The sequence below is a fragment of the Apium graveolens genome, chromosome 2 (genome assembly GCF_009905375.1).
Source record: "Apium graveolens cultivar Ventura chromosome 2, ASM990537v1, whole genome shotgun sequence".
NCBI lineage: Eukaryota > Viridiplantae > Streptophyta > Magnoliopsida > Apiales > Apiaceae > Apium > Apium graveolens.
The window spans coordinates 885611-909283 of NC_133648.1; the positions used below are offsets into that span (position 1 = coordinate 885611).

The following is a 23673-nucleotide window of genomic DNA, read 5'->3' on the forward strand; positions in this document are numbered from 1 at the left end:
TATATTATTTTTGTACTTGATCTTAAAATATACAAAACACGAAAATACACGACACAACACTATCCGACACGAGCAATTTCACAGGTCTACCTCCCAAGTGAACAAAGGCCGGAAATATGCTAAGGGCCAAGATCCAACAAAAAATGGTGTGCACCCCAATTTGACCAAATTACAAAAGAGTACTTGCCTACTTGGACTTTGTGTAACAACCCCCCTTATTTTTTTTTTTCTTTTTTACTTGATTTATTTATCCGCCTATGCCTCTCATTTGCAAAAACGCTCATTTTATCTCGATAACGATTTCATACCCGATTCACTCCCACAATTACACACACAAAACACACTCCTGTTCTCCCACCTCTGAGATTAATCATTTCATCGAGAGAGATAGAGAGAGCGCGAGAGAGATAGAGAGAGAGAGGAGAGAGATGAGAGAAGAAGGAATAAGCTCATCGGGAGATCCGTTAATTGCTCCGACTCCAGCTGCCAGGTACCAAAACCCTAGATCACTCTCTCTCTCTCTATCTCTCTCTCTCTCTATATATTTATATATTTTTTTTTCTATTATCAGTTTAATTAATTTCTATTATTTATTTCTAATTTGTGCTTTTGTTGTTACATTGAGCTAGGGCTTTGTATTTTGTGCTTTGATTTATGCATGGTTTGTCATTTTTACTGGATAATTGAGGTGTTTGATGTTTCAATTAGCTAGATTTGACGTGTAATCGACTGTAAGTATAGTTTTGTTCGAATTGTATCACTGCTTGATTTGTTCTCGCAATTTCCCCCAATTTGTCGATACGATATGTGTGTGTAGCTGTATTCATTACAATTGATTCAATTGGCCTGTAAAATTGTTGTTGTTTACATGTGTAAACAGAGAGAGGGAGATGTTTAACTACGAAGCATTAGGCTACCAATGTGGATGATTTGCTAAATATATAACGAGATTTACTATCTATATAAATAAGACTTGTTTGATGAATATATATACTAGATTCACTAATTATATGAGTAAGACTTATTATATAATCGATCATTGAGATGTATGTAATTTGCAAATTTAATATTGATAAAAAGAAATAGAATTTATTTTTGTAGTATAAGGTGGATTTTCTGTGAGCATAAGCCAGTATATATTTGCGGAGATAGTTTAATGAGTAATTTATTTGTTTTTTTTGTCTTATAGCTCTGCAGGGGCATCATCTCCTGCTGTCCCTACTAATGTTGGCAGTATAGACTGGTTAGGTTATGGACAGAGTTCTAAAGCAGCTTCTATATCTCGCATTGCCTCCCGCTCCGTGAGACCTTCATTAAGCACAAGTGCTGGTGGTTCAGCTCTTGGATCATCACAGCCTTCGTGTAGGCCATGGGAAAGGGGTGATTTACTACGGCGGTTATCAACTTTCAATCCCTTAAACTGGTCTGGAAAGCCTAAGGTTTGTCTTCTCTTATTTTGGTCCACATTTTAGACATGTATCTGTTTTCTAAACTTTCGTAGAGTGCATTCTTTGTGATTTTTTCCCCTAAGTTATTGTTAGTCACTTAAGTAGTGATGTTTTGGAATGCATGGATCTGGATGTGATTTTTTCTTTGTGGGATCATGATAAGTATTGCAATCTCTTAAACATTTAGTTTCTGAAGCTTCACTGGGCTTCAGTAATTATGCATGCTTGTAGACTTATAGTTTAATTTTTTTAAATTCACTAGTTTTTTCAAGTGTTTCTAGTATTTCTGATATTCACTTCTGGGATTTACTCATGTTAAGTATTATAATGCAGACTGATAACGTATCAATGATAATTACCTGTTTGTATTGATTTACAGAGATAGATTGTTCATTTGTTCTAAATTTTGTAGTTTAGCAATGCCCAAGTGCAGCTGGGGATTTCTGGAGGCTAATTATTCGAATGGTCCTAGACCTTTGCCAAGCTTATAATAATCTATGTTTAACTCCTCAAAATTGCTTGATAATATTTGTTATGGCAATTTATTCATTAAAAATATATTTAACCAACAATTATTGGCCATGAAATAGTCAGGCATATATCAGCATTTATGCTTAAAGCTGAGGTGTTTCTAACACTATAATCAGGCATATAGGATAACTTAGGTCCGGTGTTAGTTTGCATCCCACCTTCTCATCCTCCTTGAGCAGCTCTTCAAACTTGTCTCTTTATATTAAGGACAAATGTTATCATAGATATTTGCAGATTTCCCTCACTCCAACCCTAAAAGGATACGTACTCGTTGTAGAATATGGCCTTTCATCTTGTCATATTTCTAAATTCTGTAATTTGTCCTAAACCATCTTATTATTATAATGTAGGCTGCCAGTTCACTGGCTTGTGCCAGAAGAGGTTGGGTAAATGTCGGCGTTGATAAAATCGAGTGCGAATCTTGCAGTGCAAACTTGAAATTTAGTGCATTGGCCACCTGGATGTCTACACAAGGTGAAGTTTCTTCCAACTCTCTATATCTGTTTTTCAATATTATGATTATTGTTGTTATTTGCGTTTGTTTTTTATTGCATCCCTCCCCAATACTCTTTTAACAAACTCTTTACTGTACACCCTAGTCGTCAAGTCATTTATGGATGTAGTAAATATCTTCTATCAATTCACACATAACATTTTTTAAGTCATAATAATTCAATAGTAGAAAGTCATAATATCTTCTGAATTGCAAACTGAGGAAAATTAGACTTCACAGATAAGCTTATACCTAGTTAGACTTATCATGACAAGATTCAGTGCCATTATGTGGTGATTGAGAGTTGAATTGGAATAAACCCGACGGGCTACTTTACAGATTGATATTTAGTTTAGAAAAACAGTTTGGAATAGTTTATTTATGTACTGTTGTTCAATGATTCAAAAAGCTGTTTAGACAATTATTCTGATTGAAGAGTGTTCCCAAAAGCACTGTCCAAAATTATAGGTTCTCTGATTTGGATTCTTAACAAGTTTTCTGACAGTTTATTAGGCTACTAAATCAAAAAATTGAGTGGAACATTTACCCTTCCATGTGTTCATCCCTTAATGGCCATGATCCTTTGCGCATTTAACTGTAAATATTTTTTATCAGTTATTTTTTCTCTTGCACGATCAAATCCTGGTCTATCTTTTATTCATTGTCTTAGCTGTAGAACTGCTGCAAAATGCATTCTTTTGTTCCGCGGTGTCTATGTTATATCTCTTACTTATATATTTCTCTATGGTAGCTGAAAGTGCTGGAGAAGAATTTGCTAAAAAGCTTGATGGGGGACACAGAATAAATTGCCCCTGGAGAGGGAACATCTGTGCTGAGAGCTTGGTCCAGTTCCCTCCTACTCCTCCTTCAGCTTTGATCGGTGGTTATAAGGATCGCTGTGATGGGCTTCTCCAGTTTCTTTCCCTCCCGATTGTGGCTGCATCTGCCATAGAACAGATGAAATCTTCTCGAAATTTGGAACTTGAACGTTTTCTGGATCAGTTGCAGGATTTTACAGTTGGGGATTCTGGTCTAAAGGCAGACACAATACCACAAACGGAGACTAACAAAGAAGAGGTTTCATGTGTATATACTCGTGTAAGATTTACATATGACAATGAATTAGGCTTTTAACTTCATATCTTTGTTGTTCTGTTAACGGACATTGTTTCCCTTTTCTTGTTTTTAGGCCCAGAAACTCATAAGCTTGTGTGGATGGGAGCCAAGGTGGCTTCCAAACATTCAAGACTGTGAAGAACACTCTGCTCAATCAGCTAGGAATGGATACTCCATGGATCATAAAGACTCTGGTAATCTGAATGATCGCGGGCTTGGGAAAAAAGCACTGTCTTCTTCAGTAAAAAAGGATTCTAAAAAGAAAGAAGTACTGGGTTCCAAGTCAAATGGTGATTCAAGGTGTCCATTGCTAGATTGTAGCTTATGTGGAGCCACAGTTCGGATCTTGGACTTTTTGTCTGTTTCCCGTCCTGCTCGCTTTGCTCCTACTACTGTTGAAATGCCTGAAACAAGCAAAAAGCTGGCACTGACACGTGGCGTAAGTGCAGCAAGTGGAATAAGTGGTTGGATTGCTACTGATGGTTTGGTTAAAGGGCAGACCGAGGAACATGATGATGTTGCAATGGCGGATGAGGGGAAGTCAATGTCAAATATTGGAGTGGATCTTAATCTTACGATGGGTGGGGGGCTATCCTCTGCACAGGTGAACATGAGCATGATGTCTGATCAACCCCAAGATATAACTATAGGAAGAGACCTTATGATTGGGCAACCTTCCAGTAGTGAGGTAGGTGATCGGGCAGCATCATATGAATCACGTGGACCTAGTACTCGCAAAAGGAACTTGGAGGAAGGTGGAAGTACTGTTGATCGGCCCCATCTATTGATAGTGCAGGCAGATAGTGTTGAAGGAACTGTCATTGACCGTGATGGTGATGAGGTTAATGATGGTGAACAGTACTCTGCAGGCCCTTCTAAGCGGTCCCGGGAGACTTATGCTTTTGAAACTTATCAGTCATCTTATAGAAGAGATTTTTCCGGTGCAGGTCCTAGTCGCACACTGGTTTTTGAGATTAATAGAGATGCTAACAGGGAAGATACTTTTCATCAAAGAGATGATCAGTCTTTTGGCATCCCATCAGCAAGAGATTCAGCACGTGCATCATCTGTAATTGCAATGGACACGATTGGTCACAGTGCAGACGATGATTCTATGGAAAGTGTTGAAAATCGTCCCGGGGATATGGATGACGTCCAGTTCCCCATGGCGTTCAGGAACCCGGATCTCAATGAAACATCAGAACTGAACTACAGTAATCAGGCACAACAGAGTGTTTGTTTACCAGCTGTAAGAGTAGCTGGTGATGTAGGTGTTAGCAGCACAAATGAAGAGGAGGTTTTGAATACTGATACTACAACTGCCCGTGGAAGAGATGGGCCTAGCTTTGGAATGAGTGGTGGAAGTGTTGGCATGGGAGCTAGTCATGAAGCTGAAATCCATGGTGCTGACCTCTCTGCCCACAGAGCAGATAGTGTTGTTGGTGACATGGAGCCAGTTGCTGAAGTGACTGAGAATCAGGGACAAACTGGTGAGTTCGCTCCAGATCCCGGACTAATGGGTGATTATGTCCCTCAAGAAGTGGACCGAGAGTATCCTCATGGAGATAGTCAAGATCTGATGTCAGGATCCGTAGCAAGGGCAGACAGTGGTTCAAAAATTGTTGGTTCAGGAAAGGTCGAATCTGTTGAAAGTGGTGAAAAGACTAGCGACATGCATCTGTTGCCTCAGGAAAACAGTAACCATCCATCTCATTCTTGCAATGCAATCTTGTGTTCTGGATATGAAGCTTCCAAAGATGAAGTAACACAGGCTGGCAAGGCATCACCCACTGATGACTCTGGATATCCTGGGGCAGGTGACACGGTTGCAAATGGTAAAGGTACGTACGTTTTCTATTTCTTTGTCTATGTTTGTTGGTATTTTTTAAAATCCTAATGTCACCAAATTGCTCACTACCTAGGGCCTCCAAATGGCGAAAATAACTATGAAGAAGCTGTGGAATTTGATCCAATTAAACATCACAATTATTTCTGTCCTTGGGTTAATGGGAATGTAGCTGCAGCAGGCTCCAGTAGCAACAGTGCCTCTGGTTCTGGTGTTAGTGCTATAGCTCTATGTGGTTGGCAGCTAACTTTAGATGCTTTGGATTCCTTCCAGTCACTTGGACAAGCTCCAGTCCAAACTGTCGAGTCAGAATCAGCAGCATCTCTTTGCAAGGTTTGTCAAGTTCTTCTAAAATATCTCTTGAGGCTTCTAGTGATCAAGTTCTGTTTGGCTCAAAAACATGTTTTCCTTCAGATATCTGGCAACTAGCATCCTTAAATGCAGATATAGAAGCTTAATGATACAACATTAAAATGCCTGTAGGACACTGACTTAATAGTTATCAAAGATAAAAGCTCTTATATAGTCGACCAAGCATATGGCTTGGTGGATCCTGAACTTCTATTGTGAACGTGGCATGTGATTCTTTTCCTGTTGGAAGACATTCTTTTAGTACTTAAGACGTTCTTAGGAATATGTTTGAACTTCAGCCACCGACCGTTCTTCTGTATATGTATGGATATCCTTATATAGTAATATAGAGCATCTTTTTGTTATATCTGAAGTTGGATCTGACCATGTTACTTTCTTATAGGATGATCAGTTGAATCCTGGTCGGAAATTCTTGGCACTCAACTCCTTTAACAAAAGCCATGGGCATAACTGAAAAATCATATGCATCCTTCTGCAATTGCCCAACTGGTAATTTTTTTCCCTGTGCCATCACTGTGTTAAAGTTTATATAACTTTTTAATTGGTCATGAGAGTGCATCATGGACTTTTCAAGTGTGCATATTTGAAGTTATAAACTTCATCCTAACAATGCCAAGTGTGTATACATTTATTTAAAAATTCATCTAATGTTATTAAAATTTAGAATGCATTATCTTTTTCTATTTAGGTTCAAAGCCTAAGCTGTAAGCTGTCTTATTAGTTTTATCTGCTTGAAAGTTTACTGAAACCTATCAGTTTCTGTAGTTCGAAGACTAAGCCCAAACATATTGGATGTAGATCTAAGTGCATGCTTATAGGTAGTACCCTGAACATCATAAAGCATTTACCTGCATTCATCATATTAATTTCGAAGTATCCTTCAGAGCTTATGTTTGACCCTACATACACCCTTTGTACAAACAGATGCTTAATTACAATTTGGTTATCTGGTGTTTTAAAGGTAACGTGGATAAACTTGTGCTCTATGCAATATATTTTGGTCAAAGATGTTAATTCCTTACCTTATAACACGTACAGACTTAGTAACTTGATGCTATAGCTGAAATTGAACATTCTTATCTGTACATTTGACCTTTAATTTTAGTACTTGTAGTTAAAAATGAATATTCTTAAGTATAAGTTTGTGTATTTGACCTTTTGCTTAATGGAAAGTCATTCCATTTGTGATCCGTCGTGTTTGCAGTACTGTTTGCGGATCAGGCTCCCTCGGACATCTCAAGTTCAGTGTTGTGCTTTGGACTTTGCAAGAGTTGGGTTTATTTGCTTCTGGACAGTGGGCACTAAATTAGATCTAGAGTTGAGATGAAGAGTAGATAAATTATGCATGATATAGACATACATCTTCTCTTTTGTCGGATTAGTCGATAATAATATGTTGCAATCAACAAGATAGATTTTGTGGAGCTGTTGATCAGATTCAAATCTCTTATGTGCTAAACTATAAGATAGATATTTCTTTTTACAAGTCATAAACTGCATCCTCTCATATGGTTGTAATTATTCTAAAGAACAAAACATATAGTGGCTCGTTTACAGGATTGAAGTTTGAAAACATTGGTCATAACTTATTTATCAAATTAAAGATTGGTCAATTATATCTTTCACCATCTATGGTGAGCCTCATACACAAAAGTTCTTTCAGTTGTGGATTGCTTTGCAAATTTAATGTGCTATTATTTTTTAGAAAGTTTATTTTACAATGATTTATCAGATTTGCTATTAACTATGGTATATTCAAAACATGTGTGTTTGTACTCTGTAAATAAATGAATTTTTTTAGTGGACTGCTATTGATAGAGTAAATTTTTGGGAATCGATCTGGAGTAGAACTGCTATGCGAGAGGTAAAATTGGCTCAAACTATTTCGAAAATAGAAATTCGCTCTAAATTTGACGTACTCGTCCTCAATCCATAAATAGTTTATCAAAAAGTAAAATAAAAACTAGTTGCGTAAGATTCTCAAATTACTCTATCAATTAGTCTATGTAATTGCAATTTATCTATATTGATAAAGCTTATGGTCAAATTTGAATAAGCAAATTACTGTATCAGCATTTATCTACATCGATAAAGTTTATAGTTTGATTATTTATTCAAAAAATTTACAGTCTTTAAAACGGTTTCCGGATCCTGACGTATAATGTACATACTCAATAATTTTAAAGAAAATAATATAAAATCCCGTGTACATATATTCGCATCCCAAATTAAAACGGGTGGTGGCCCTAAATGTTACTTGGGGGTTAAAAATGACCCTAAATGTCACTTCAAAACGGTATATATAAACACCTAAAACGGAACTTCGTGTAACGTTTTGGCATTTTGAATTTTTTTTATGCGCAAAACGGTAGATGAAGTTTCGTTTTGGTACAAAACGCTATATGATGTACCGTTTTGAGCCAAAACGCTACTTCAACCACCGTTTTGCACATTATAAAAAAATTAAAAAAAAAATTAAAGTACCAAAACGGAACACGAAGTACCGTTTTGATTTAAAAATACAAAACGGAAGACGAAGTATGAGATTTTGAGCCATTATTTTCAAAAGTGACATTTTGGACTATTCACCACTCAAAAGTGACATTATGGTCATTGTTCAATTAAAACACCATAAATATTAAAATACGTTATTTGGAAAAAAAATTTGGTTGGACTGGGCACTAAAAAAAGTTTGAAATCTTTTCCCCAACACCGGCCCAATACCAATCTTATTTTTCCTGAAAGAGCCCATTACCTATGTAGTGAATATAAATACCAGTATGTTACTTCATTATTTCAGTTTATTTATTATTTTCCGAGCGTACAAGGTAAACTGCTAAACCCAAGAGCTCATTCTTCCCTCTTTTCAATTCTAGGGTTTGTAATATTTTTGTTGATTGTAAACTCTTTGGCTTTGTTTTTGGTTCTGTTTTTATAATTGTAGGCAGATTAATCGATACTCGTTCATGGATCCTCAACCCGAACCTGTTAACTACATCTGTGGAGGTTTGCCCTAATTTCCCATCTAATTTGATCTAATAATTACACAGAGAGATATAGAGAGATCGAAACAAACTCTCAAAGAGAGAGAGAGGGAGAGATAAAGTCAAGAGAGAGAGAAGCACAACAAATACACACATATGGATAAAGAGAGAGAAGCACAAATACAACATATGGATAAGAGAGAGAGACTTAAAGAGAGAGAGAGAGAGAGGAGGGAGGGGGAGAGGGAGGGAGAGAGAGATGGAGAGGGAGGGAGGGAGGGAGAGAGAGAGAGAGGGAGAGAGAGAAACACATTGAGACAAACTCATAGAGAGAGAGGGAGAGATAGAGAGAGAGATAAGCACAAATACACACATATGAATGTGAGAGAGAGACTCAGAGAGAGAGAGGAGGGAGGGTGAGAGAGGGAGGGAGGGAGGGAGGAACACATTGAGAACAGAGAGAGAGGGAGAGATAAAGATAGAGAGAGAGAAGCACAAACACACACATATGGATGTGTGAGAGAGAGATACGAACACACACAAACACATGGTTTTATTCTGTATGTAATTTTTTTTTGTATTTGTGTGTAGACTGTGGACAAGAGAATACGCTGAAGCCGGGTGATGTGATTCAGTGCCGGGAGTGTGGTTATCGTATCTTGTACAAGAAGCGTACTCGCAGAAGTAATTTATCCTTACCCCCCGCTCCTATTCCATATATCATGTTTATCTCTGTATCAAATTTGGTTATTTTGTTGTTAGGGGTCAGTTTTTACTTTTTGGATTGTTAAGTGCTTTTACTTGTATTCAATTTAACTATAAAATTGTTGGAATAGGCTCATGCAATTATTCATTAGGGGTTTGTTTTTAGTCTTATTACACTGAATCGGGGAGTTTGGGATTTTTCTAGTTGTCGTTAGGTCATGTGACATTTACCTTGTGGCAATGGGGAACTTTTTACTCGGATATGTCTAGTTGCTATCTTTTGTTTTCTCCTCTCTGTGTTGATTAAGCTCAAAATCATTTGGGGTTAGCCAACTATTTTTTCGTCTTTGAATTCATGCAGGTGATCATTTGTCATGTTGGATATAGTTATGATATTGATGTTTGAAAAGTGAGAGTTGGTAAATTTATTGGGTGGTTAGGGGATTGATATTGGGTAGACATAGTTGATGCATCAAACAAAGGTCGTCGATTCATATTCTAATTAATCTTTTACTCATCTGATTTTTGTAGGATAACGGGTTATCCCGAGAAAGCTCATGTTGTGTTTTTTAGTTCAGATTTACATTCACTCTCTTTTATAATTGGAGTTTTAGACAGTGTAAAACTTATCTTACATTGCTTATGTAACTTGAATATTCTATCCGATGTCTGCCACGCATGTGTTACTTGGATAAATATTTTGTTAACTTTTTATGGTGGTGTTCCTGTTGGATGTTTGACGTCTTCTAATTGTGGAGGCTATTTTGGTCTAATAACAGTTTAATATTTCTTTTTCTATTCGTACATTTCATGTGATGATGTAGAAATGCGCTTTCACTTTGAAGCTGTGCCAAACATGTCATTTATAAGCCCCTGTTTGATCTTTTGCTATAGTGATAGTCTGTGTTAAATTTGAGCTCTAAGGATGGTTTGTTTGTGACATCTGAGATGTTTATTGTTGTTTTTATTGATGTCACCACATTTGAACTATCTACCTGTTGCAACATTTCAATTATTTTAATCGGGTTACAGTTACATTTCTGATATCTCCGATATCTAACTCTGTTTTTTTTGAAGAAGAGCTCCATTTGGAAAGTAAAACGATGTATATTTAATAGCTTTTATGGATGTGATCTTTAACTCCTAATTTCTATTGCGCTAGTCCTACTTGTTTATACTTTTCTGACCAGTCACTGAGAATTTGTTAACTTTGAGGAATTTGACCATGCCACACTTGATTAATTCTTCTGTTGTTTACTGCAGTTGTCCAGTATGAAGCCCGCTGAAGATTGGTTAGAGAAGTGCCCTCAAGAAGATGAAAAAAAGGATGCTTTATGTGAAGAGGGATGAAACATCTCTACCTTATGTCTCAAACCTTAAGACAGTTAATTCTATTTTGTAAAAACCAGCATTATGTTTATGTTTGACTTTGAATGTATGATAACTCTTGTTGTGTGTTCCTTGAAGTTTAAACATGAAAGAATAACCCTCTGTTATTGAGTATCAAATACTAAAGAGAACTAAGAACAATGTCATAAATATCAAATATTTTAGCAGATAACTAAGAATGCGGAACTTATTTGAGCGACAAGTACTTCAACTTATGCGCCTGATTTCTCAAGTGTGAAATACAGCAGACATGTCAATTCCTTTGTTAGTGTAACCAATGGGGGCATCATATCTGCTAAAGAGTCTATAAGAGGAAATGAGAGAGAGCACTGCATAGCAAATTACTACAGCAAATGTTGTTGCCAGGGATGCCGCGGCTTTGTGACAGAACATCCCCAATGACCCGCAATCTCCACCCCAGGTGATGGCTGCATCTCCGTTGTATGCAAGGTAAACCACTTCAGTTGACGCTGCCCCTGCTACCAGTATAATGTACATGAAGACCTACAAGAAACATGGTACTAAATTGTGTCAAGTTTACGGAGAAAAACCTGGAGGATGTCCAATAAATAGATAGTTGAAGCATGTTCTGCAGAAGTATATCAACTTTTTGTTTTCGGGTTTTGGCATTCGAGTTAACCTGGTCAAGGAGGAAGAAAGTCCAGGCTCGAGACATGGTTGAGGGACGTGGAAGTGCCGAGACAAGAGCTGAGAGTAGGGAGTAACCAGCACATACACCACTGGCCTGAACCAAATACCTGCACAAACAAAATTACCTCATCATCTGTACAAGTGTACAACATTCCTGAAAGATTTTTGTGGATAAATCTTTCATATTATTCTTCGTTAGGTACTGTATCGGAAAGATGTAAAAAATGTGCTTAAACAATAACCTCCGTACTAAAACTTTCAATTAGCAAACCTGAAAACTCCAACGTCGGAATAGGAGAGTAGACCAAAGTCGTCGCTTGACTGGGAGTTTGTGAGCATGAGAACAAGTGAAACAATGCATAAACTCATCGGAAGCAGACGTAGCATGCTCTCTGCTGTCCGCATGCTATTGCTTCCATTTTCTTCCACTCCATTCTTATCTCCTCTTGCTGCTGCTACTGATGGTGATGATTCCATCCCTTCAGACAAACTTATTACTAGACCTTCCCAGTTCTTTCCCTGATAGACACATATATTGTTGATGATATGATGTACATATAGTAGCAGTGAAAAGAATAGGGAGGCCAAGCTTCTATTTATGGCTAATTATGGTGTAGCATTAACTAGTATTATTAATGGAGCTCAGGGTAAGGTTGGTTGAGCAGCATTCTGTGCCTTGCAGAGCCACACTTCCCCATAAGCATTTCCATGGTGACTACAACTATCGATACATGCATCTTCTAGTATGTTATGGGATGGAGTGATAACGTTGTCAGACCTTTGAAAACTACCTTCGGTTCCTTGACGCGTTTTCTCCAACAAAATCGCCTCTCTGATGAAGAGGTCAAGATGCCAGTAATATTATGAAATCCTGGACCAAAACAACACAATTCACAATAATGGTCCATAATACTCACAAGGGTGGTTCTACACGTGAATGTAGCTAGAATTAGCATCCCACGGACAACTTTCATCCGATACAGATCAAGCGCTGCACAAGTCCCGCAGTATAATAATTTTGTCCGAACACCAGCAAAGTAGCATCTTTTCTTGTGTCGATAACATTGTTTTAATGAAGACATTAAAAACAGGGATGACACTGGTTGAGCTCTCGTCCCCCTTGCGGGAGGTCAAGAGTTCAACTCCTGATGTGTGTGTTTGTAATTAATTAGCAAAAAAAGAGAGACAAAATGTGGCCTTCAATATAAACCACACCTGCATAACTTAATTTAGCCAGAAGTCGTAATGTTAACTACAGTGAGTGCCGTGAGGGAGACCTGAACAGATCCCAGCTATCTGCCCATCTCCATGATTTGACAAGTCTCACATTATAATATCTCTGTGCCACGGTTCCAGGATTTTGTAACTTCTTAAAATTGATTTGCATTTTTGAGAAACAAACAAGAAACTGGGAGAATACCATAAACTAGATCCATTGTATTTTTATGCTAAACTACATCATTCACTTACTAGTACAAGATTATGATCAAAGCCTGACACAGCTTGCAGAACATTCATGTCTTCTAGAGTATCGAGCAACACAGGTTCAGCTTCATCAGTTGAGCTGCCTAACCCGAGCCTCCCATTCCTACCGCAACCCCAAACCCACACCTCTCCCTTGGATGTAAGAGCAATGGAATGCACCCGACCTCCTGAGACTGATACTGGAGTTTCTTCTGCCAAAGCTTCAACAATCTCAGGGAGATTCTCTGGTCCTTCCCTTCCAAGCTGAGAACTTGCATTCCATCCCCAAGATACAATGTTTGTGGCATCATCTGATTTCTCTTCTGATAGATTCTTGCATATTGCCAAAGAATGTCCAAGACCAGATGCTACTGAAATAGGATGAAAGTTTATGTCAACAGGCAACAAACCCAGATCTTGTGTAGACCTCCCCAACTGGCCATAAATATTACTTCCACTACTCAATAGTGTGCCATCACCTAAATAAAAACAGCAACTTACATGAATACATGTTCCTCCACGTTAATATTGAAGATACAAAAACAGCAAGAATAAGCAAGATAACTTACTGCAAAGAATTAGAGAATGGTCTAGCCCACATGCTACATCTGTAACTTTAATACCGCGTAGCTCTTCTATCAAACAGGGTTCCCATACTATCGGCATATCTTTCTCCTTCTCCATTGCTTCTAAGACCAACTTCTCAGCAGTTTCCAGAGTTGAGCTTTTGTTTTCTTCTGTAAGCTTTAACATACCAGCTCTTGCTTCCAATGAAGAGTCCTCCTGGGTATCTCCGATCCTTCCCAATCTACCATCCGCCGAATAGCCCCACCCAAACACTTTTCCATCCTTAGTCAATGCAAGCGCATGTCCCCAACCAAGTGAGACCTGGATGACAAGTAAAACATTAGAAACTTTAAGTCTCATCAGAAATTGACTCAAAAAACAAGTACAACAACACCATCCAACTCTATTAATCTTGGACGGCTATAGGTCAAATCTACCTCAAAAATGATAGAAGACCACCTTCGCTATCTCTTCGTCAGCTAGTACTTCGATTCTGGAAGGTACAATAGCCTCTGTAATTCCTTTACCAAGACCTAGCTGTCCCCGCTTTGATTTTCCCCAGACCCATAATGATCCATCCACTCCTACGGCTGCAGATATGACTCCTGATGCAAATGCATTTTGGACAGCTACTTGATCCAAACCTTCTACTTGTTTTGGCTCATACCATGTCTCCCTGCCACAAATTTAGTCAAAACACTTTCAGAATGATAGCTAAGTACCACTCTAGACATGCGAACAAAACATGCTAATTTTTCTAGTTAAACACGTTGCTGTTCAGGCCGATGATTTTGACCCAATCAATTCTTGAATTTCAGGTTGACTTATTTTGGTAACCTTCTTAGTAAACAGACACAAACGCAAACAATGACATGCTTTTGCCACCCTACATATTTGTCACTTCTCCCTGTAGTAAGCCGGTAACCATTTCAGTTTCATTTGCTAAATGCTCTTAATGCATACGACATAAAATACAGACTAGAAAGTTAATAGCACTACCATAGGGATGTTAATAAGTGATACACAAATTCATCAGAACACAATGGTAATACTCTATGTGATCAAACAAACTACCACATCTCAAAACACAATTCAAACACCATGATTAACTCAAATTTACAATTCCAAAACCCAAAAACAATACTGAACATTAATTGCTTAACTCTAGAACCCGAAATGACTTGATCATTAAAATCTTATTGCTTCTAGTTCACATGCTCAATTTACCAAATTTCAATACAAAGCAACTCAAAATTAAGCATTTTTATATACGAACACAACCCGTAACCCAAAACCGGCACCATAAAATGTAACACTCATTTTCTTTATCAAATTTCAATAGTCCTAATTAGTACACCACAAAATATCAAAATTAAGCACTTACTAACAAACACGAACACGACCCGTAACCCGAAACAACCCGAAACTAACCCCAAACAATACATAACACAAATAAGGCATGTAAAAACAGAAATAACAACCTAGGAGAGTGGGCCCCACGACCAAGCTGCCCCTCATTATTTCTCCCCCAAGCCCAAACCTGACCCTGACAACTAACAGCAAGAGAGTGGTAATGACCGGCGGCAACGGCGGAGATGTCACCGGGAAGCCCAGGAACACAAGTGGGCTCATAAGAGTCCAAGCCCATTACAGAAACAGAGGTGGGTAGGCCCAAAGCACCATTACTTCCATCTCCAAAGGTTAGTACCGTTGTGCTTTTGTATCTTTTTTGGTTCTCGGCAAGAATTGTTGTTAGATTGGTTAAACCCTTTTTTGGATTTGTCATAAATCTTGACATGTTTGTTTGGTTTTCGGTTCTTGATTTTTGGATTCTTATGGTTTACCTTATGAACAGTGTCTGCTATTTTTTATTCCTCCCTCCCTTTACTATTGTTATCATTTTGGCTAGAGCTTTTCACTATATTTTAAAATGAATAAAAAATATAATTATATAATTTTTTTAAAAAAATTATAAAAAAATAAAATATTTAAATTTTTACTCAGAAAAGGAAAATTATAGGATGCATGTCGGACACTCTCTCAGAAAAATACTGTTATAGATAAAAAACTAAGGTTATTATTTGCTGTATTTATTACTAAGATTCGGGAGCTCAAGGCCTTTAATGGCTGCTCTCGTGTTTCGTGGCTCGATCTGCCTTTACGAGATGCCTACGTATCTCTGTGAATTAGAGAATCAAGCAAAAAAAACGTAGTTCTGATTTGTGGGGTGAGGCCCCTTATATAAATGTTGGGAGTCCTTGAATTGGACTTGGTATCTGCCTTTACGAGATGCCTACGTATCTCTGTGAATTAGAAAATCAAGCCAAAAAACGTAATTCTGATTTGTGGGGTGAGGCCCCTTATATAGATGTTGGGAGTCCTTGAATTGGACTTGGTATAGGAGACTTGGTGGGCAAGTCTCATAATTAGAATGGACTTTGGAGTCCTAGATAGTAGGAAACTGATTCCTTATCCTTTTAGGTCCCCTTGAGGCTAATCTCTAAGGATTTATATCCTTATCGGGACTTTTCTAAACATCTGATTTTTCAGATTTCCAGCCCTTTTTCGACCAGGATCCTAGTCGAAATTTCGACCTGGATCCTAGTCGAAATTTCGACCTGGATCCTAGTCGAAAATAGAGGTCAGCCTTGTCATCCTGGTTGAAGGATTTCGACTAGGATTCACGACCTGGATTTCGACCAGGATCCTAGTCGAAATTTCGACCTGGATCTAGGTCGTCAATTCCCCACTTTTAGCTTCTGATCTTGAGCCCATCGACTAGGATTTCGACCAGGATCCTAGTCGAAATTTCGACCTGAATCCTGGTCGAAAATTCTTTGGTTTTCTTGATTCCTGGTCGAAGGATTTCGACTAGGATCCACGACCTGGATTTCGACCAGGATCCTAGTCGAAATTCGACCTGGGTTTTTAATCTTTATTCCTGAAAGATGCTTGGCTAATTGGACCTCATTCCTGGTCGAAATTTCGACTTCAATTTAATCCTATTTTTTCCGTTGTTTTCGTGAGCCTAGTCGAAAAATTTCGGGCAGGGATCACGACCTGGATTTCGACCTGAATCCTGGTCTTTTTTGCCCGTTATTTTCGGGTGCCTGCTCGAAAGTTTTCGAGTAGGATTCACGACCTGGATTTCGACCTGAATTCTGGTCTTTATTACCCGTTATTTTCGGGTGTCTACTCGAAAGATTTCGGGCAGGATTCACGACCTGGATCTCGACCTGGATTCTGGTCTTTTTCTAGCCTTCTCCATTGGTCCTTACATTTTTTAGGGCTAAAATTGAATTTTCCAAATCCTAATTGGATTTGGGCCTGGCTTTTTCTATTGGGCTTTTCAAATATTACTGGGCCTCTTTATTGGGCTTTTCAAATATTACTAGGCCTCTTTATTGGGCTTTACCAAATATTACTGGGCTTAATACACCCTGTTTAGAATGCTCTAGAATTCCTAGGAATATTCTGGAATATTCCTTTTTCTGGGCCTTTTCTTATGGGCCTTTGTTCTCAATGGGCTTTTCGTCCCTTCAACTTCCTTTTCCTCTTATATAAAGGAATGAGAAAAGGCTATTACTCCTCACTTTATCATTTCTTAGTTTTCTTCTTTATCTTCCTGCTAAGATTCTCAGAGCAATAACAGCAAGTCGGAGCTCAAAGCCTTTTTCAGGAGCGCTTCTTCAGGTAAGATTCCTCCCTTTGCTTTTCGCGTCTATTTTTCCATTGTGTGCTATTTTAAGATAGCCTATTTACGTGCCCCTTACTTTTTTCAGATGGCTGACAAAAGAATGACTCGCTTGGCCAAGATGAACGTGGCTAGAAAGTCCAACGATTTTCCTATTCGATCGAGGTATACTTCCTTAATCGACATGATCAACACTCGAGGGGACGAGTACCCGTCTGATGCGCATCTGGACGCGCACGATCATATTACTGCTTTACGGGATCCCAAGGAGCTGGAAAAGTTGAGCAGCTGCTTCAAAATCAAGGAGCCTTTTAAGCTGGTTCTTGCGGGTCCGGCCGACAGGGCCTGTCAGTGTAAGAAGGACGCGTTATGCGTCTATAGGGATACTCTAAGGGCAGGTATTAGACTCCCTTTTCATCCATTCATTCCTTTGCTACTGGCTGATGTGGGCATCAGCCCTTGCCAACTTCCCCCTAATTCCTGGAGGTTGATTCTGTGCTATCTGTCGCAATGCGCCAAGCACAACGTCCCCACATCTGTTGCTGTCTTCAGGAAGATTTTTCAGTTCAAAAACAGCCCTGATAAAAGTCCGGGTTGGGTTTCTATCAACCAGCGCCCCACTATCCCCCATATCGTGAATGGGAAGTCCATCCCTGACAACAACTTGGGGTGGAAGAAAGATTTTTTGTTTGTTATTTGGGAAGGTGGAGATTGGGGCTCCCTGTTTCGATCATCCTTTGGGCTGGCCGTGGACGGGAGCCCAAATGACATAACTTTGTCTGAGGAGGAGGCTAGAGGTTTCAACCTCCTTACGCAAGACAACGGTACTTCCCATTCTTGGGACCTTATCCGGGAGACCGTCCTGGTAGAACGCGGCCTTTCGCCCGTTCATAAGAAAAGTAAGTTCCCTTTCTTACCTCCTTTATTTCCTGCACTTTTATTTCATTGGTTTTCAACTGACTTTGTTTGTTGCAGTGGCTGAGAAGATTGAGGAGGCTACCAAGCCGAAGGACCTGGAGACAACCAGGATGAAGAGGGCCGGGAAGATCTTTAAAGACCCTCGACTGGGTGACCGCTTCCCCGAGTTCCTTCTTCAGGCAACAGAGCCAGATGAGGAAGGCCCCAGCCAAGTTCTGCGCACCAAGCAGAGGCCAGGGGCCTATTTTCAACCTGTTTGGGGGATCCGGGGCAAGGACTCAATTGTGGGCAGCACGGCGCTGTCCAAGGAATGGTCTAAGCATTCCATCTCCCCGGTGGATTATCAAGATTTTGTCCTTCAACAGGACTTAGAGGGGAATGAGCTATTTGGAGCCCAGGCTCTGGCGACGGTACGTCCTTTACTTATGCCCTTCGTACTTATCTTTCCATGTTTCTTTTCTAAACTTTCGCTGTTTCTCTTGCAGGCTAACGCCCATTTCCAAGGGGCAATTTACCAAGCTAAGGCTTGGAAGGTTGGCCTGGAAGATGCCAACAAGAAGTTGGAGGAGGCCAACCAAAAAATAGAGGCCCTTGAAGCTCAACTGGCCTCTTCCACTTCTGACCTGGAGACGGCCCGAGCCGAAAATGTCATTCTGAAGGCGCAGAAGGACAAAGCCTTTGATGGCTGGATGGACACCCAAGAATTCAAGGACTTGATGGTGGAGCATGATGCCCTTCTTCACCCAGTTAGCTATAAAGAGGGCTGGGATGCTGCTGTGGAGGCCATCCAGGATGAGTTTCCAAAGGTCCTTGAGCAGTCCCCCTTTCCTTGCCCTGTGCGGGTTCCAGAGCTTGGAGGTGTTACTGAGAAGCTTGCTGTTATGATCAAGGACGGAGAGGAGGAAGATTCTTCCGAAGAGGAGTTTGAGCCTGTCGCTAAGAAGGCCAGGGTGGAAGAGCCTCCAAAAGCAGCGCCTCAACAGCCAGCATCTCCTGCAGAGGGAACTTCTACAGGGACTTCGGAGGGGACAACCGAGACGTCCGAAGGAACGACTGAGACTTCCGAGGAGACTTCGGATAGTGGTTCTGAGGAATCTCAGCCTTCCAAGGCCTAACTTTTTGTATATCTTCTTTTTGAACTTTATTTATATCTAAACTTGTTACCCTTCGGGGTTATATTTCATATGTTGCTTTTCTTGCCTCTTTCTGTTTTAACTTTACAATCTTAATACGCATTTGAACTTTGAACATCCTTAGATAGAAATAATTTCAAACTCTTTAATATGAAGTCTGGTTTTCCAAAACCTTACACAGCATGGGTTCGACCCTAATCAACAATAACTAGACAATGTAAATTCTACTGGAATATAAAATCCTACGCAAGCAAAGCTTCAAGGTGCTTTTAAACCTACTTGTCACAATGACAAGTGAGAATCGTACTTCGCCTATCTTACACGTAGTAAACCTTCAGGTTTTGTGCGTGCCAGGTCCTCGGGACTTCAAAACCTTCCATAGTTTCCGGCTTGTAGGTTCCTCTACCCTGAACGCTCTTGACTCTGTACGGCCCTTCCCAATTCGGGACAAGCTTTCCTTTCTGTCCGACACCAGAAGCCTCTATTTTTCTCAAGGCTAGGTCAGCTTGTTTGAAAAACCTCTCTTTAACCCTTAGGTTGTAGTAGAATGAAGCCTTTTTCTGATATTCTACTATCTTTGCATGTGCTTTATCTCGCACTTCATCGATTAAATCCAGGGCTAACCTCTGCCCTTCCTCATTTTCTTCTGCATTGAAAGCCTGAATCCTTGAAGAGGAATGTGATATCTCTACTGGAACTACTGCTTCTGCCCCATATGCCAACATGAAGGGAGTTGCTCCTGTCGTGACTCTACAGGTAGTCCTGTAGGCCCATAATATTGGAAGTATCTCATCCATCCAATTATTTCTTGACTTCTCGATCCTCTTCTTTAGTCCATCCAGGATTATCCGATTTGCTACCTCTGCTTGCCCATTGGCTTGCGGGTGAACCACAGAGGTGAATCGTAACTCAATTTCATTTTCTTCACAATACTTCTTGAATTCCTCATTATTGAATTGTGTTCCATTGTCAGTGACGAGGATACAGGGAATTCCATATCGGCACATAATGTTTTCCCACAGGAATTATGCAACCTGCTTAGTTGTGATTTTGGCCAAGGGTTTGGCTTCGATCCACTTGGTGAAATAATCAATGGCTACAATCAGAAATTTCCTTTGTGCCGTGGCCATAGGAAAAGGCCCTAGAATATCCATCCCCCACATGGCAAAGGGAATAGGCGAGTTGATAGAGGTCAACATCTCGGGCGGTTGTCTAACAACTGGTGCATGCTTCTGACAGCGATCACACTTCTTCACATATTCTTTGGCATCAGCCATCATTTCTGGTCAATAGAAGCATAAACGGGTTATCTTATGAGCCAAGGCCCTGCCCCCCAAGTGTTGCCCACAAATACCTTCATGCACTTCCTCAAGAGCCAAGCGTGCCTCGTCGGGCCTGAGACACCTCAAGTAAGGAACCACGAAAGATCTCTTATACAGAATTCCATCTATCAAGGAGTACCTTAGTGCTCGAATAGTTAACTTCCGTGCCTCAGTTGCATCGCTTGGCAACCAACCGGTCTGAATGTGAGCCTTGATGGGATCAATCCATGACGTCCCCAAGCCTATGGGAGCCACAAGCTTAACATCTATGCTTCGTGTCTTCAAAACACGGAAGTACACACTTCCTGAACTTTCTTCAATCTCAGATGAAGCAAACTTTGATAGCGCATCTGCTTTAGCATTTTCTTCCCTTGGAATGTGTTCAACATGGCATTCATTAAATTGGGTCATCACAGCCCTTACTAGGCGAACATACTTAGCCATCGTATCATCCCTTGCCTCAAATTCTCCCTTTACCTGGGATATGATCAGCTTCGAGTCTCCACGGACCTTTAAGTTTTTGACTCTAAGTGTCCCAACTAGACCGAGGCCAGCAATCAGGGCTTCATACTCTGCCTCATTGTTTGTGGTTGGGAAGTCTAGCTTCATAGCATACTCAATTAAGAATCCATCAGGGCTTTGCAAAACCAACCCTGCTCCACTGGAATTTGTTTTTGATGCTCCATCAAAATAGAGAACCCAATATTCTTTCTCCTTATCATCCTTCTCCCTGTCCCCATTGTCGACTCCCTTGTCTTGAGGTATGGTATCTTCCTGCCCCCCGACTTCTTGGTTGGGTATGGTACATTCCACCACGAAGTCAGCTAGTGCCTGGGCTTTTATAGCCGTACGTGGCTTATACTTGAGATCGAACTCTCCCAACTCTATTGCCCACTTAATCAGTCTCCCACTTGCCTTGGGACTGTGAATGATATTTCTCAGTGGCTGATTTGTTAGCACTTCAATCTGGTGAGCTTGAAAATAAGGACGCAGCTTTCTTGAAGCCATTACCAAGGCTAAAGCGAATTTCTCAATAGTTGAATAATTCAACTCAGCACCATGCAAAATTTTGTTGACATAGTATACGGGTTTCTGGACTTTCAGTTCTTCCTTAACCAACACCGCGCTCAAGGCGCTCTCTGAAACAGCCAAGTACAAGAATAAAATTTCACTCAGAACTGGCTTGGCCAACAACGGGGCCTGGGCCATATACTTCTTTAACTCTTCAAATGCCTTCTGGTTTTCCTCACTCCATACAAAGTCTTTGATGCTCTTTAGCGATTTGAAAAATGACAAACATTTGTCCCCCGACTTGGAGATGAATCGTCCTAGCGCAGCAACCCTTCCTGTAAGCTTCTGAACATCCTTAACAGTTTTTGGTGGTTCCATGTCCAGGATCGCCTTTATTTTATCCGGGTTAGCCTCAATTCCCCTCTTTGAGACCACCAAAAACTGTTAAGAATGTTCAGAAGCTTACAAGAAGGGTTGCTGCGCTAGGACGATTCATCTCCAAGTCGGGGGACAAGTGTTTGTCATTCTTCAAGTCGCTAAAGAGCATCAAAGACTTTGTATGGAGTGAGGAAAACCAGAAGGCATTTGAAGAGTTAAAGAAGTATATGGCCCAGGCCCCGTTGTTGGCCAAGCCAGTTCTGAGTAAAGTTTTATTCTTGTACTTGGCTGTTTCAGAGAGCGCCTTGAGCGCGGTGTTGGTTAAAGAGGAGCTAAAAGTCCAGAAACCCGTGTATTATGTCAGCAGAATTCTACATGGTGCTGAGTTGAATTATTCAACTATTGAGAAATTTGCTCTAGCCTTGGTAATGACTTCAAGAAAACTGTGTCCTTACTTTCAGGCTCATCAGATTGAGGTGCTAACGAATCAGCCACTGAGAAATATCATTCACAGTCCCAAGGCAAGTGGGAGATTGATTAAGTGGGCAATAGAGTTGGGAGAGTTCGATTTCAAGTATAAGCCACGTACGGCCATAAAAGCCCAGGCACTAGCGGACTTCGTGGTGGAATGTACCATACCCAACCAAGAAGTCGGGGGGCAGGAAGATACCATACCTCAAGACAAGGGAGTCGATAAGGGGGACAGAGAGAAGGATGATAAGGAGAAAGAATATTGGGTTCTCTATTTTGATGGAGCATCAAAAACAAATTCCAGTGGAGCAGGGTTGGTTTTGCAAAATCCTGATGGGTTCTTACTTGAGTATGCTATGAAGAACTTTGAAGATCGTAGGAGGGACCAAGACGATCAGGGGCGGAATCCCCAACTTAGAGGGCCGGTTATAAATGCAATTTTTGGAGGACCGCGACGCCCTCGAGGGCCTGTGATAAACACGATCTTTGGAGGTCCAACTGCTGCTGGATTGTCCAAAAATTCCAGAAAGGCATATACTAGGGAGGTTATGCATATTGTTGGAGAAGCCCCGAAGAGGGCCAAGACAGAAGTAACATTGGCTTTTGATGATTCCGACCTAGAGGGTGTGAAGTTTCCCCATGACGACCCGCTGGTCATAACACCGATAATAGGAAATAGCCCGGTTAAGAGGGTCCTTGTGGATAATGGTACTTCTGTGGATATCTTGCTCCACGACACCTTTCTAAGAATGGGGTATAACGACTCCCAGTTGACACCAACCGACATGCCGATATATGGATTTGCTGGAGTAGAATGTCCTGTGGAAGGGATAATCAAATTGCCGACCACCATAGGTACGGAACCAAGGCAAGCAACGCAGATGCTGGATTTCGTGGTGGTAAAGGCTAGTTCAACTTATAATGCTATCATGGGGAGAACAGGGATACATGCCTTCAAGGCAGTCCCCTCTTCCTACCATTCAGTCATGAAGTTTCCCATCCGAAACGGGATTGGAGAAGAGAGAGGAGATCAAAAAATGGCTAGAAGCTGTTATGTGGCCTCTTTGAGGGCAGATGGAGTCGGGGGGCAGGTTCTTCCTATTGAAGATATGGATGTTCGAGAAAATGATGAGAATAGAGGAAGGCCAGCAGAAGAATTGGTTTCGGTTCCTTTAGACCC

At 40.3% G+C, this 23673-nt stretch overlaps 3 protein-coding genes across 5 annotated transcripts; 2 read left to right on the forward strand and 1 right to left on the reverse strand.

Moving 5' to 3' along the window:
• Nucleotides 1-250: 250 nt before the first annotated feature.
• On the forward strand, nucleotides 251-7422 carry LOC141706574 (uncharacterized). The gene is made up of 8 exons (XM_074509338.1): nucleotides 251-490; nucleotides 1190-1439; nucleotides 2330-2453; nucleotides 3224-3570; nucleotides 3662-5429; nucleotides 5511-5767; nucleotides 6189-6295; nucleotides 7011-7422. Exons 1-7 carry the CDS (start codon nucleotides 258-260, stop codon nucleotides 6258-6260), a joined length of 3051 nt encoding a protein of 1016 aa, XP_074365439.1. The 5' UTR covers nucleotides 251-257; the 3' UTR covers nucleotides 6261-6295; nucleotides 7011-7422.
• A 1233-nt stretch (nucleotides 7423-8655) lies between these two features.
• LOC141706576 (DNA-directed RNA polymerases II, IV and V subunit 12) lies at nucleotides 8656-10955 on the forward strand. Its single transcript, XM_074509342.1, has 3 exons — nucleotides 8656-8812; nucleotides 9382-9474; nucleotides 10759-10955. Exons 1-3 carry the CDS (start codon nucleotides 8773-8775, stop codon nucleotides 10779-10781), a joined length of 156 nt encoding a protein of 51 aa, XP_074365443.1. The 5' UTR covers nucleotides 8656-8772; the 3' UTR covers nucleotides 10782-10955.
• On the reverse strand, nucleotides 10943-15445 carry LOC141706575 (CASP-like protein 2A1). Of its 3 annotated transcripts, XM_074509339.1 has the most exons (7): nucleotides 15048-15445; nucleotides 14026-14242; nucleotides 13569-13887; nucleotides 13006-13478; nucleotides 11807-12054; nucleotides 11525-11642; nucleotides 10943-11388 (listed from the first exon to the last, which is right to left on the reverse strand). In XM_074509339.1, exons 1-7 carry the CDS (start codon nucleotides 15362-15364, stop codon nucleotides 11113-11115), a joined length of 1968 nt encoding a protein of 655 aa, XP_074365440.1. In that variant the 5' UTR covers nucleotides 15365-15445; the 3' UTR covers nucleotides 10943-11112. The 3 variants fall into 3 exon arrangements, with proteins under 3 accessions (XP_074365440.1, XP_074365441.1, XP_074365442.1); XM_074509340.1 differs by lacking the exon at nucleotides 15048-15445 and having other exon boundaries at nucleotides 14004-14168; XM_074509341.1 differs by lacking the exons at nucleotides 13006-13478; nucleotides 13569-13887; nucleotides 14026-14242; nucleotides 15048-15445 and adding an exon at nucleotides 12314-12995.
• Nucleotides 15446-23673: the final 8228 nt, after the last annotated feature.

What these genes read in the sequence shown, in the direction of transcription:
- LOC141706576 (XM_074509342.1), top strand. Translation starts at nt 8,773, where the DNA reads ATGGATCCTCAACCCGAACCTGTTAACTACATCTGTGGAG. An exon ending in TGTTAACTACATCTGTGGAG is followed by an intron (nt 8,813 to 9,381) that starts GTTTGCCCTAAT and finishes ATTTGTGTGTAG; the next exon opens with ACTGTGGACAAGAGAATACG. An exon ending in CAAGAAGCGTACTCGCAGAA is followed by an intron (nt 9,475 to 10,758) that starts GTAATTTATCCT and finishes TGTTTACTGCAG; the next exon opens with TTGTCCAGTATGAAGCCCGC.
- LOC141706575 (XM_074509339.1), bottom strand. Translation starts at nt 15,364, where the DNA reads ATGTCAAGATTTATGACAAATCCAAAAAAGGGTTTAACCAATCTAACA. An exon ending in CCATTCTCTAATTCTTTGCA is followed by an intron (nt 13,479 to 13,568) that starts GTAAGTTATCTT and finishes GTTTTTATTTAG; the next exon opens with GTGATGGCACACTATTGAGT. An exon ending in TCCGACGTTGGAGTTTTCAG is followed by an intron (nt 11,643 to 11,806) that starts GTTTGCTAATTG and finishes TTGTTTGTGCAG; the next exon opens with GTATTTGGTTCAGGCCAGTG.
- LOC141706574 (XM_074509338.1), top strand. Translation starts at nt 258, where the DNA reads ATGCCTCTCATTTGCAAAAACGCTCATTTTATCTCGATAACGATTTCA. An exon ending in CACCTGGATGTCTACACAAG is followed by an intron (nt 2,454 to 3,223) that starts GTGAAGTTTCTT and finishes TCTCTATGGTAG; the next exon opens with CTGAAAGTGCTGGAGAAGAA. An exon ending in CAGCAGCATCTCTTTGCAAG is followed by an intron (nt 5,768 to 6,188) that starts GTTTGTCAAGTT and finishes ACTTTCTTATAG; the next exon opens with GATGATCAGTTGAATCCTGG.